General features: G+C 52.1%; 1 protein-coding gene across 1 annotated transcript in view; it reads left to right on the top strand.

Moving 5' to 3' along the window:
* Nucleotides 1-6,580: 6,580 nt before the first annotated feature.
* The window catches only part of FA2H (fatty acid 2-hydroxylase), a 69,500-nt gene continuing 64,008 nt past the window's right edge, over nucleotides 6,581-12,072 (top strand). The window contains exon 1 of the mRNA XM_034788748.1: nucleotides 6,581-6,887. Within this exon, the coding sequence (XP_034644639.1) occupies nucleotides 6,615-6,887 (273 nt within the window). The 5' untranslated portion in view covers nucleotides 6,581-6,614. The remainder of the gene's footprint in view (nucleotides 6,888-12,072) is intronic.

The following is a 12,072-nucleotide window of genomic DNA, read 5'->3' as shown; positions in this document are numbered from 1 at the left end:
TGCATTCTTTACAAAGGCATGAAGACGTACATGTACACGTCACTTGTGCTCTGCATTTTGGTGCTGTGGACAACAATCGTAATTTCCAAGCTTAGCTCATTGGCATGAACCATGGTGGTGGTGTTGGATTTTTTTAAGCTGGGCATGGCTGGGGAAGTGTGAAAAGGAAAAAAGGATGTGGGGGATAGAGAGAATTCATTGCATGTGTATGGCACTGGACAGTTATCGAAATCACTGTCGTGAGCTGGAAATCCTGCTGACCCATTCAAACCATGTGGGAAACATCCCGCTGGTCGCACTCACACTTTAAATGACCAGTAACTTTTATTTCAAGGGAATCATGGGGAACAGAACTAAAACAGTTCAACAGGAACAGGAAATAAACAAAAAATCAGTCAAATACCCTGCGAAATGTACAAACATTCATGTCTGTGGACCCAGCTCCTTGCCCTTGCCCTTGCCCTTGCCCTTCCCCTCCCCCTCGCCAGGGGGAATGGATGTGGAATATTGTGGGGGGGCGGGAGGCGACACAAGCGGGAATGTCAGCTGCATGGAGTTTGGGGGCCACACAGGGACTGGCTTGGGTTCATTGTTCCCCCCTGCATGCTCTGGGGGGTCCCCTGGGAGGGTTTTCAGGTGTTGGCCAAGGATGCTGCACTGGGCGTCTAGCAGGCCCCTTCCCGTCAAGGGAGCTGGGTTGAATCCACTGCCTCAGCAGCAGCGTGGGCAGTGGCTGGCAGCGGAGGAGGAGCAGAAGGAGAAGGTGTGTCCCACAGAGGAGCCATGACTATAGCGGCAGGCTGGACCTGACAGGACTCAGCCACCAGCTGCACACGTGGCTGCCTAAGAGCAGGACTTATTCCGGTCAGTCGCAGCACTGCACCGCAGGAACATTGGTCTCACAAGCAGGAGAAGAGCAACAGCATCATGGACTTTGCCACATCTTCCACCCAGTTTGGCAGATGGGAGAGATGAGCAGGAGCTGCCTTTGTCAAATGTGTGAAGGCAGCATGCAGTTCCTAGAGTGTTTCCTGTGGAAATGGTAGCACTAACCTCATGTACCAAGGAGGGGCAGTGTGGAGGCAGGCATAAGTACGAACATACCTAGAGTATGGGGTTGTGTCCCTGACCATCTTGGCTAATAGCCATTGATGGCTGTATCCCCATGAACTTAGCTAATTCTTTTTGAACCCAGTCACACTTTTAGCGTTTACAACATCCCCTGGTTACGAGTTCCACAGCCTGACTGTGCGATGTGGGAAGAAGTTCTTCCTTAGGTTTGTTTTAAACCTGCTGCCTGTTAATTTCATTGGGTGACCCCTCGTTGGTGTGTGAAGTGAAGGTGTAAACAACAATTCCTTATTCACCTTCTCCTCCTCCTCCATGATTCGATAGACCACTAGCATATCCCCTTTAGTCGTCTCTTTTCCAACCTGAACAGTCCCAGTCTTTTTAATCTCTCCTCATACGGAAGCTCTTCCATATCCCTCATCATTTTGTTGCCCTTCTCTATACTCCCCTTCTCCCCATATATCTTTTTTGAGACAGGGTGACCAGAACTGCACGCAGTATTCAAGGTGTGGACGAACCAGGGTGATGTGATATGTTCTGTCTAATGGCTCCTAACAGTCTGTTAGCTTTTTTGACTGCCGCTGCACTTTAAGCAGATGTTTTCAGAGAATTATACATGATGACTCCAAGATCTTTTTCTTGAGTGGTAAAAGCTAATTTAGACCCCTCATTTTGTATGAACAGTTGTGCATTACTTTGCATTTATCAACATTGAATTTCATCTGCTATTTTGTTGCTCAGTTGTCCACTTTTGTGAGATCCCTTTGGTATGGCTACACTTGCAGATGTACAGCGCTGTGAGTTAAACCTGACTTCGTGCAGCTGAGTAGGGAGAGCGCTGCAGTCTGTTCACACTGACAGCTGCCCAGCGCACTATCGTGGCCACATTTGCGGCAATTGCAGCGCTATTGGGAGCGGTGCATTATGGGCAGCTATCCCACAGAGTACCTCTTCCCATTCTGACGCCATGGGTTGTGGGAAGGGGGAGTAGGTGTGGGGGATTCTGGGTCCTGTCCCAATGCCCTGTGATGCATCGCTTCGCATCCCAGAAATCCCTTTGTTTCCGTCCACCTTTGGCGCCATCTTTCAATGGTTTCTGTGCAGCGCGATCTGTCGGCGGGAAATGGAGTCCGAACTGCTGAGACGTATGCTGATGAGTCTCGCCAGCACGTCACATTTGGCTGTCGAACTATTCCTTAAGATCCAAAGTGACAGTGAGGGTGAGGAGTCCGACGATGCTATCGAGACGCGTAATGCGTACGACACGAAATTGCTTGTGGCATTCACGGACGTGCTTAGCACCGTGGAACGCCGCTTTTGGGTTCGGGAAACAAGCACCAAGTGGTGGGATCACATCATCATGGAAGTCTGGGATGACGAGCAGTGGTTGCAGAACTTTCGGATGAGAAAAGCCACTTTCATGGGACTGTGTCCCGGTCATGGCCCCTTTCCATCATGTCCTTTGTTACCTTCCCGAAGGTATCGTAATTCCTACGGCTGGAGCGCAGCTGGGACTAGACAGCTTCCTCCCCCCAAACACTGAGCTCCAGCAACTCGCCATTGCTCCATGCTGGGGCTCGCTTGGCGCGTGGCAGCATGGTCACCTGGAAAGATTCGCTGATAGCACTCCACGCCACGCCGGGCTGAGCAAACAGGAAGGGGATTTTTAAAATTCCCAGGGAATGTAAAGGGTGGGTCACCTGGTTGGTTACCTGAGGCCAGGGCAGTAGAGTTTGAACTGATGACCAGAGTGGCTAGAACAGGCATTGTGGGATACTGTCAAATAATTCTGGAGGCCATTCAGAGCGCATTGGGTGGCCACACTGGCGCCGCAGTGCTGCACTCGCTATTCCTCTCGGAGAGGTGGAGTACATGCAGCGCTGCAACCAAGGAGATACAGCGCTGCAAATGCCTTGCCAGTATGGACGGGGAGTGAGTTATAGCGCTGGGGGCGGCTTTACAGTGCTGCAACTCGCAAGTGTAGCCAAGGCCGTAGAGCGCTTTGAGTTAAACCAGCCTTCGTAGAGCACAGTAGGGAAAGCGCTGCAGTCTGTCCACACTGACAGTTGCAAGCGCACTGGCGTGGCCACATTAGCAGCTCTTGCAACAGCCACAGAAAGCTGTGCATTGTGGTAGCTATCCCAGCATGCAAATGGCTGCAACGTGCTTTTCAAATGGGGGTGGGGTGAGGTGGAGTGTGACAGGGAGTGTGTTGTGTGTATGTGGGGGAGAGAGAGTGGGTTTTTGGGGGGCTGAGAGGATGTCAGCATGCTGTCTTGTAAGTTCAGACAGCAGCAGACTCTTCCCCCCCCCCCCCGCCCTTCCCCCTCAAGGGTTGTTTGTCTCGGAGCAGATAAGCAGCCGGCTGTCAAACGGAGCTTTCAAAGGGCATATCCAAAACAATGACAAGAGTGGCCACTTGATTTAAGGGGATTATGCACTGTAATTGCATGCAGACTCACCCGGCAGTGCCTCCTGCTGGTCTCTCAGGGAATTAGCTCTCCAGCCTCCAGAGCGCCCTGTCAGCCAGTGTCTTGCCTTGTTCTGGGCCTGGTGTCCCTCCCGGACCTCGGTGCCCCTTTCTCTGGGTGCTGCCCCAGGCAGTACCTCCACAGTTTCTCTGGGTCTCCCACCCAGGGGAACCCCCACCCACTAGCCCCGCCTTAGTCATAGGTTACTGCCAGTCACCAACTAGCCCCTGCTCTCTGGGGCAGACGGCAGTATAAGCCACATCACAGGCAAGGTTAGGTTTGGACCTGCTGCCTCTACCTATAGCGGGGCTGCCCCTCTGCAGCCCTAGTACTCTTTAGTGGGCTCTGCTAGGCTGGAGCTCCCACTTCCCCAGCACTGCTCCGCTCTCAGTACCTTCCTCAGCTCCCCAGGCAGCCTAGTCCCTCCCTTTCCAAAGGCTAGAAAGAGAGTGAGAGTCTCCTGGCCCATGGCCCACTTATAAGGGCCAGTTGGGCCCTGATTGGGGCATGGCTACAGCTGAGCCTGCCTCCGCAATTAGTCTGGAAGCTACTTGCTCCAGCCACAGCCCTTTCCTTGGCTGTTTTTAAGCCTCTCAGAGCTGGAGTGGGTAACCACCCCGCTACAGGCACGTTTCCCGAGGCTGATCAGAGTGCAGTAATGCAACACCTCGTTCACACTGATGCTGGGGCATTCCGGTGGGGATGCATCAAACGTTATTCCTCTTGCCGAGGTGGAGTACCAGGAGCGCTGTAGCCACGGAGTCAGAGCGCTCTACGTGCCTTGCTAGTGTGCCCGGGGCTGCTTTAATGCGCTGTAACTCGCAAGTGTAGCCAAGTCCTTTGTAACTCTTTTCCACTGCACTGTTGGGTGGTTGCTGTTGGCTTTTTTGGGGTGCCACCTCACCTTTTTCCAGATCATTTATGAATATGTTGAACATCATTGGTCCCAATACTGATCGCTGGGGGACCTCGCTATTTACCTTTCTCCTCTGTGAAAACTGACCATTTATTCCTACCATTTGTTTCCTATCTTTTAACCATGAGAGGACTTCCCCTCTTAACCCATGATGGCTTACTTTGCTTAAGAGCCTTTGGCGGAGGACAAATACAACTAGCCATAGCCCCCTATCTCCCTCTCTTCCCCACAAGTTTCCTACCTAACCATTCCTTTCCTCATCATCTCCCCATTCCATTCCTCTGGTCTTCTCCCATGCTGTCCCGTAGGCCTTGGTCTGTCCCCCTCTCCTTGTTCACTGAATAGCCAGTGTTTCCTTATTCTGCACATGCTCATTTTACCAATGCTCATTTTCCAGTGAAAGGTACTTCAGTCACAAAGATATTTATCAGCACAGTAAAGTAGGAAATCTGTGTCACACAGAGTTTTACATTCTTCTGTTTGGGGGAAAGTACAACCCCACCTCACCCGTGTCCCAAGAGCAGTATCCCCTTCCCTCTTTTGATGTGCCTTTGTGCTCCACACCCTTCCTCACACCATTATCATCTGTTATCCATGCTATGGCTCTTCATGGCTTGTCCCCACCCTACCTATTATCTCTCATATACTGGGGAACGATGACTCCTGCCTCTGGCCGGCCCATGACACCAGCCTTCACTGCCCCCTTGTTACACCCTTGTGCTGTTTCCCATGCTGCCCCTTAGGTGTGGGAGGTGCTCTCTGCAACCATCTGCAAAGCTCCCTCACTGTGCTCCTTCAAATCCCTCCTTAAAACTCTCCTTGGCTGGGATGCTGCTCACAAAAAGCTGGACAAGGGTAAGCCAGCTGGTGTGTGGGCTGTGTTTGTTTGTACAGCGCCTAGCACAACAGGGTCATGGTCCCTGACGGGGCTTCTGCATCCTACCACAATACAAACAATTGATAATAATGAAAATGGTGGCCCAGATCTTTGTGTCAGGCTCAGTGCAGGACCCAAGGGAGGTGAAGGTGGTTTTACACTATCGTTGCTTTCCCCTGATACCTCAGGCCAAGCTTGCCAAGGTTCAGTTCAGCTACCATCATAAGCAACCTCAGGGCTGCTCTAATTTATGGCTGTCTGCAACAGTCCCCATTATGGAAGCTGGGGATTGTCTGAGGGCAACCTGTTCTGGCCATGGTCCATCCACAAAACACCCCCTGTGCGGGGGTCCCCTCAGCATCCCCAGCCAGATTCTCTGGCCAGGTTTCATGCTGCGTTGGGCCCCCAAAGCAGTGCAAAGGGGCCAAGGATCCGGCCTCTTGTAGTCTCAGCCCAGCTGTAGCTGACCTGCACTTTGGGGAGGGCCGTTGGTACCTTGCCTGTGTGGTTTCCTGGAAGGTGACACACACAGTTATAATCCTAGCAGCTTTTTGTGGAGTGTATAGTGAATAGGGCTAATTATTAACCAGAATGGGTAATTATTATTACTAATAACAGTCACCTGCTCCCTTTCTAGGTATCCAAAACCCCCGTGAAGTGGCTTCACACCCTCCTCTGGGTGTCCAAACCCCTCGAGGTGGCTCCCCTCTATCCCCTGTGGGTGGGGTGGGGCATCTTGTCTGTAACCCAGGCTGAGGGAGGCAGTGCGTATCTCTGGACTACAGCGCTAGAGTGGACTGGCAGGCAGGAGAGTTGGGCTTTGTGCCCTGTTCCCTGCCGGGTGACCTAGGGCAAGCCACAGTCCCCACTCTGTGACTCAGTTTCCCCTCTGTAAAATGGGGCTGCCGCTCCTGCCCACCTGTCTGACGTGCTTTGCCGCTAGAGGGGGGCTGGGCGTTGTTAATAACACTCAGCGGCACCCGGCACCGAAGCAGGGCCCCGCGGCCAGCCCTGCCCGAGTGGCGCGGGATCTCTCCCTTGCTCCGGCTGCCCCCAGGGGAAGCGGGTCTGGCTCAGGGCCCCGCCCTCACCTGGACGCTCTCGCCCTGCCCGCCGCCCCAACCACCAATCACAGCCACACGCGCCTCGTGAATATTCATGATCACGGGGCGGGGGCGTGGCGCCGCTCATGCCTATGCATGCCATGTAAACGAGCAGGTGCCAGGCTAGCTGCTGAGTGTTTCCTGGCTAGCGGAGCTCGTGCGTCCTGCGCCCGGCCATGGCCCCGCCGCCCCGCGCCTACAGCCCGGCCGAGGTGCGGCAGCGCTGCGCCCAGGGCGCCTGCCTGGTGCTGCGGGGCCGCCGCCTCTACGACCTGAGCGGCTTCGTGCGGCTGCACCCGGGCGGCGAGCAGCTGCTCCGGGAGCGGGCGGGCAGCGACGTGAGCGCCGCGCTGGAGGGGCCGCCGCACCGGCACTCGCGCAACGCACGCCTCTGGCTGGAGCAGTACTACCTGGGCGAGGTGCGCCCGGCCCCCGCGCCGGAGCCGCAGGTACCGTCCCGCCCGGCCCCCGCCCTCTGCAAACCCCCAGCCACTACCCCCTGCGCCCCGTCCCTGCCCTCTGCGCCCTCTCCCTGCATTGTGCATACCCTCTGCGTCCCGTCCCTATCCCTATCCCTACCCTCTGTGCCTCGACCCCGTCCCTGCATTGTGCACATCTCCAGCTAGTACTCCCTGCACCCCGACCCTGCCCTCTGCGCCCTCTCCCTGCATTGTGCATACCCTCTGCGCCCCGTCCCTATCCCTATCCCTACCCTCTGTGCCTCGACCCCGTCCCTGCATTGTGCACATCTCCAGCCAGTACTCCCTGCACCCCGTCCCTGCCCTCTGCGCCCTCTCCCTGCATTGTGCATACCCTCTGCGCCCCGTCCCTATCCCTATCCCTACCCTCTGTGCCTCGACCCCGTCCCTGCATTGTGCACATCTCCAGCCAGTACTCCCTGCACCCCGACCCCGTCCCTGCCCTCTGTGCCCTGTCCCTGCATTGCGCACACCCGCAGCCTGCACCCCAGATCCCCCGTCCATCTGTGCCCTATCCCTGTAGTGCACACCCCTAGCCCCTGCATCCATCCCTATACCCTATTTGTGCCCTCTGCATATCAGACCCCCAGGTCCTGTCCCTGCCCTCTGCAGCCTGGTCCCTCCCTGGGTCCCTTCCCCGCCCTTCTGTGTCCTGTCCCTGCAGTGTGCATGCCTATCTCCTGCATCTATCCCTGTACCCTGTCTCTGGGCTCTGTATTCACCTGCCCTGTGCATGGTGTGCCCCTGCACCCCGCCCCCTGTGTCCCCTGCATCACTCCTTTATTCATCCCTTCCTTCTGCTCCCCCTTCACTTGTGCTGGGCTCTTCACCCACCTGCACTGCCACTGCTCTGCCCCACCTGGGCCCACTGCATGGCATCCCACTCTCATGCCCCCTCATCCCATTTGCTTGTCTCTCACTTGCCTTACCCCAAACCTACCTTGTGACACCCCAGCCCCTGCATTCCACCTGGCCCCCATCCTGTGTCCTTCCAGCTGCCCGGATTCCTCCTCCTCCTCATACTGTCCCCTGAGTCCTCCTTTCCCTCCTCCACCGCCCCTGAACTTCATGTGTTTCCTTGGTCCTGCAATAACCTGCTGTCCCCCCTCCCCCCTTCCCCAGTAGTACAGCTGGGAGGGGTGCTTAGGGACAGCTGAGCCTGGTCTGGCAGATATCACCACTATAACTGCCCTGTATCCAGGCACTTGTATTTTGCATCCAGCCACTTGAACTATGTCCCTGCACCTCTCATTTCCTGTCCCTGCCCTTCACCTGCATGCCCCCCCTTCACTTCCATGCTGGCTTATTGCTCATTTTCTGAATTCAGCACTAACCCTCTACCCCCATCCTCTTCCCCTCTGTTCTCTCTAGGATGTGGAAATATAAGGGGGGGGTGTAACAACCCAAGGTTTGTGGTTCGCTAGCCCCGCCTTAGCTCATAGCAAATCCCTTTTGCAATCTCTGCTCAGTTCTAAAATGTTGTGTTGATGGGGAAACTCCCAGAGTTAGAGCAGTTGTTTCTGGATGGCAGGGAGGGGAAGATCCGGGGCGGGGGGGGGACGGACACAAATCCCAGCATCAGGTGCCTAGAGGTGGGTTGTATTGTATACATCCCCCTCAAGACTCCCCCCTCCGCCCCAGTCCATTCATACGTCAGAGAATTTCACCACCAAGATTAAAATAATTGTCTCCTTTAGGCTAAAATGAGGGTTTAATATTTCAAAATCGTTCCCAGAAGTAGTGGGAAAATGCTTCATTTCTTCATGCAGCCATCCTGGTGCTCAATTAATTAATTCCCCTCTCAAATAGCTTGTATGCTGCTTTGAAAGGCTTCATTTCTGTGCATGGGCGAAAGGGGTGGGAGGGGTAGTTAACAACTGATGCCAGAGCAAACGCCGCACTCCCATCACTGCATGGCACTGCCCCACTGCTCAATCAATATTACACTGTCAGTGATTATACAGAAACAGTGAACTAGTCTTTTGAGCTTGTACCCAGCTTCTGTCATAAAGCTCTGTACTGACGCACCAGTAACTTTCAGAGTAGCAGCCGTGTTAGTCTGTATCCGCAAAAAGAAGAACAGGAGTCTCTAAGGTGCCACAAGTACTCCTGTTCTTCTTTTTACCAGTAACTTTAGCAGTAAAAATTGGTTGGGTCTGAAAAATTACCAGATTTTCTCTGAAGGTGAAGAGGAAGTTTTGTGTAAAGTTTGAAGAAAATCCATCTAACCAGTTTTGAGTAACTGGTCTCTTAAGTAATTACCCTGATTTTTAAATCTTGATTCCTGTTTAACGTTTCCTGGTCTCTCATAACCTCAGGAAAAAAATGGCTTGTTACTAGTGCTAAATGCAGTTTTTCTTAAAAGTACTTTATTTGCTAAAAAATGCAGTTTCAGTTGACCATAAAGGTCAGTGATAGGGTGCTCACCGGAGGTATGAGACATCCGCTTCAAACCATTGCTCTGGAACAGAGCCAAAACAAAATCTTCTGATTTAATTGAAAACTCTGAATTCTTATTTGGTTTGACCTGGATTGAATTTAAAAAAAATTCTGTACTGGCACTGGACCAGAACATCAGTTGTTCACCAAGCTCTGTTTGTTATTGTCCCTGCAAAATTTCCCTAAAGTTAAATCACCTTCAGCTCCTGTGCCATCTGGATTTAAAGAAAAGTTTTGCTTAATCCTCACTATTAGCAATAGTGGAGATAGATTTGGGCCCAATCCAGCTGCTGTTAATGCCAACTCTGTACTATGTGTTGCTCGCTTCCATTAGCAGGCATGTGATGTGCTGGGCGTCTTCCCAACATGGAAGTCACTGCCCAAAAGCTTTACACTTCAAAAAGACAACAGGCAGAGATGGAGGGTAGAGGAGAGCAGGGGACAAGAGACAGGTAGATTGGCCCGGTGATGACAGGCTACATGTTGATGATGCACAGCTTGAATGTGTAATCATGTTAAACTACATATTGGAATGTCTAGCAAATGCCAGATTAGCTTAGAGCCTTGCTGTTATCCCTGTAGGGGTCATGGTGGAAATGCATGTTCAGGAGGGGATAGTAGCTGTGCCACCTGACCCAGGAATCACGGGAGGTGGCGTGGTGACCTGGGTTGGATAAGCAGAACAGAGGGTCACACTGAGACTGGCACTATTGGGATTGCAGTGCAGATGGAGGTGCTAAATAGGGAAGATCTTGTCCTGTGGCCCAGGAAGGCAATTTTAGCAGTGTTTTGTATCAAGTGTTGGAGGCAACATATAGTAGGGAGGCCAGAGAAGAGTCTGCAGTAATCACAGCTGGGTCCTAGCTCAGAGTTCCTGCTGTAGGAATAGAGAGAAGGATGGATCTTAGTTGTATGGCTGAAGTGGCAGCAGGGTTCAGATATGTAGGGCAAAGGAGAGGGACGAGTCAAAGCTCACTTGTGGCATATATACCAGGTTGTTGGGAAGGCCTGTGTGCTGCCCTCAGTTACAGTGCAGGTGGTGTTGCAGGCAGAGGGGGGGATAGAAGAGGTTTGGGTAAGAAGGTTAGGAGTTCTGTTGTAGCCAGGGGATGGTTGCATTGGGAGGGAAAGCAGCCACAGGGCATTGAGGTTACAGTGTCTGAGGCGTTTGCAAAGACGGCAGATGTGGTGCCGTTAGAAAGCTTACTTTGATTTTCCCCTTGTAACTGTGGGGCAGTGATCCTTGTGCTTCCATTAGGGTGACCAGATGTCCCGATTTTTATGGGACAGTTCCAATTTTGGGGCCTTTTTCTTATATAGGCACCTATTATCCCCCACCCCCTGTCCTGATTTTTTACACTTGCTATCTGGTCACCCTAGCTTCCATATTTGTAGGTTTGAGTCTCATCGGCACCTAGACTGTGCTTGAAATGAGGAAGTACTTGGCTTGAGATGAAAAGATCCAAAAATGGCTCCTTGAAATTTCAAATGTTTAATATTACTTGTGTCCCACTGTCTATCCAGTGAAACCATATTGTGCCACAACATTTGTGTGGTAGATAGCTTTGGAGGCTGACTTGGACGCAGGCCAGCTTTCTAGGGCAGGGATAGAAAAATGGTTAAGAAACTCTCATTATTTGAAAACTAGGCTTGGTTCACTCCCTCTGAAGCTGCTGGAGAGAGATCTTGTGGCAACAGATTATTTTCATCATCAACCTCTGAACCCGCTAAAGAAACTTCTCAAATGTACAGTAAATGCCAGTATCTTGTAGCAGTGCTAGTTGTAAATCAGGCTAATCAGAGAAATGTAGGGTTGGAAAGGACCTTGACGGGTACCCAGAAATCACCTACTACAGGACAGGCCCAACAAGAACAATAACAGAACACCACTGGCCATCACATACAGCCCCCAGCTAAAACCTCTCCAGCGCATTATCCATGATCTACAACCTATCCTGGAAGATGATCCCTCACTCTCACAGACTTGGGAGGCAGGCCAGTCCTCGCTTACAGACAACCCCCAACCTGAAGCAAATACTCACCAGCAACTACACACCACAGAAACACCAACCCAGGAACCAATCCCTGTAGCAAACCTCGTTGCCTACTCTGTCCCCATATCTACTCTAGCGACACCATCAGAGAACCCAACCACACCATCAAGGGCTCATTCACCTGCACATCCACTAATGTTCTATATGCCATCATGTGCCAGCAATGCCCCTCTGCCATGTACATTGGCCAAACCGGACAGTCCCTCTGCAAAAGAATAAATGGACACAAATCGGACATCAGGAATGGTAACATACATAAGCCAGTAAGTGAACACTTCAATCTCCCTGGTCATTCTATTACAGATTTAAAAGTCACTATCATTGAACAAAAAAACTTCAGAAACAGACTTCAAAGAGAAACAGCAGAACTAAAATTCATTTGCAAATTCAACACCATTAATCTGGGCTTGAATAGGGACTGGGAGTGGCTGGCTCATTACAGAAGCAGCTTTTCCTCTCCTGGAATTGACACCTCCTCATCTATTATTGGGAGTGGACTACATCCACCCTGATTGAATTGGCCCTGTCAACACTGGTTCTCCACTTGTGAAGTAACTCCCTGCTCTCCATGTGTCAGTATATAATGCCTGCATCTGTAACTTTCACTCTATGCATCTGAAGAAGTGAGGTTTTTACCCATGAAATCTTATGCCCAAATAAAT

This window comes from Trachemys scripta, chromosome 13 (assembly GCF_013100865.1).
Source record: "Trachemys scripta elegans isolate TJP31775 chromosome 13, CAS_Tse_1.0, whole genome shotgun sequence".
Lineage (NCBI taxonomy): Eukaryota > Metazoa > Chordata > Testudines > Emydidae > Trachemys > Trachemys scripta.
Note: the sequence above shows the minus strand (reverse complement) of the source record. Positions and strands in the feature narration are given on the sequence as shown.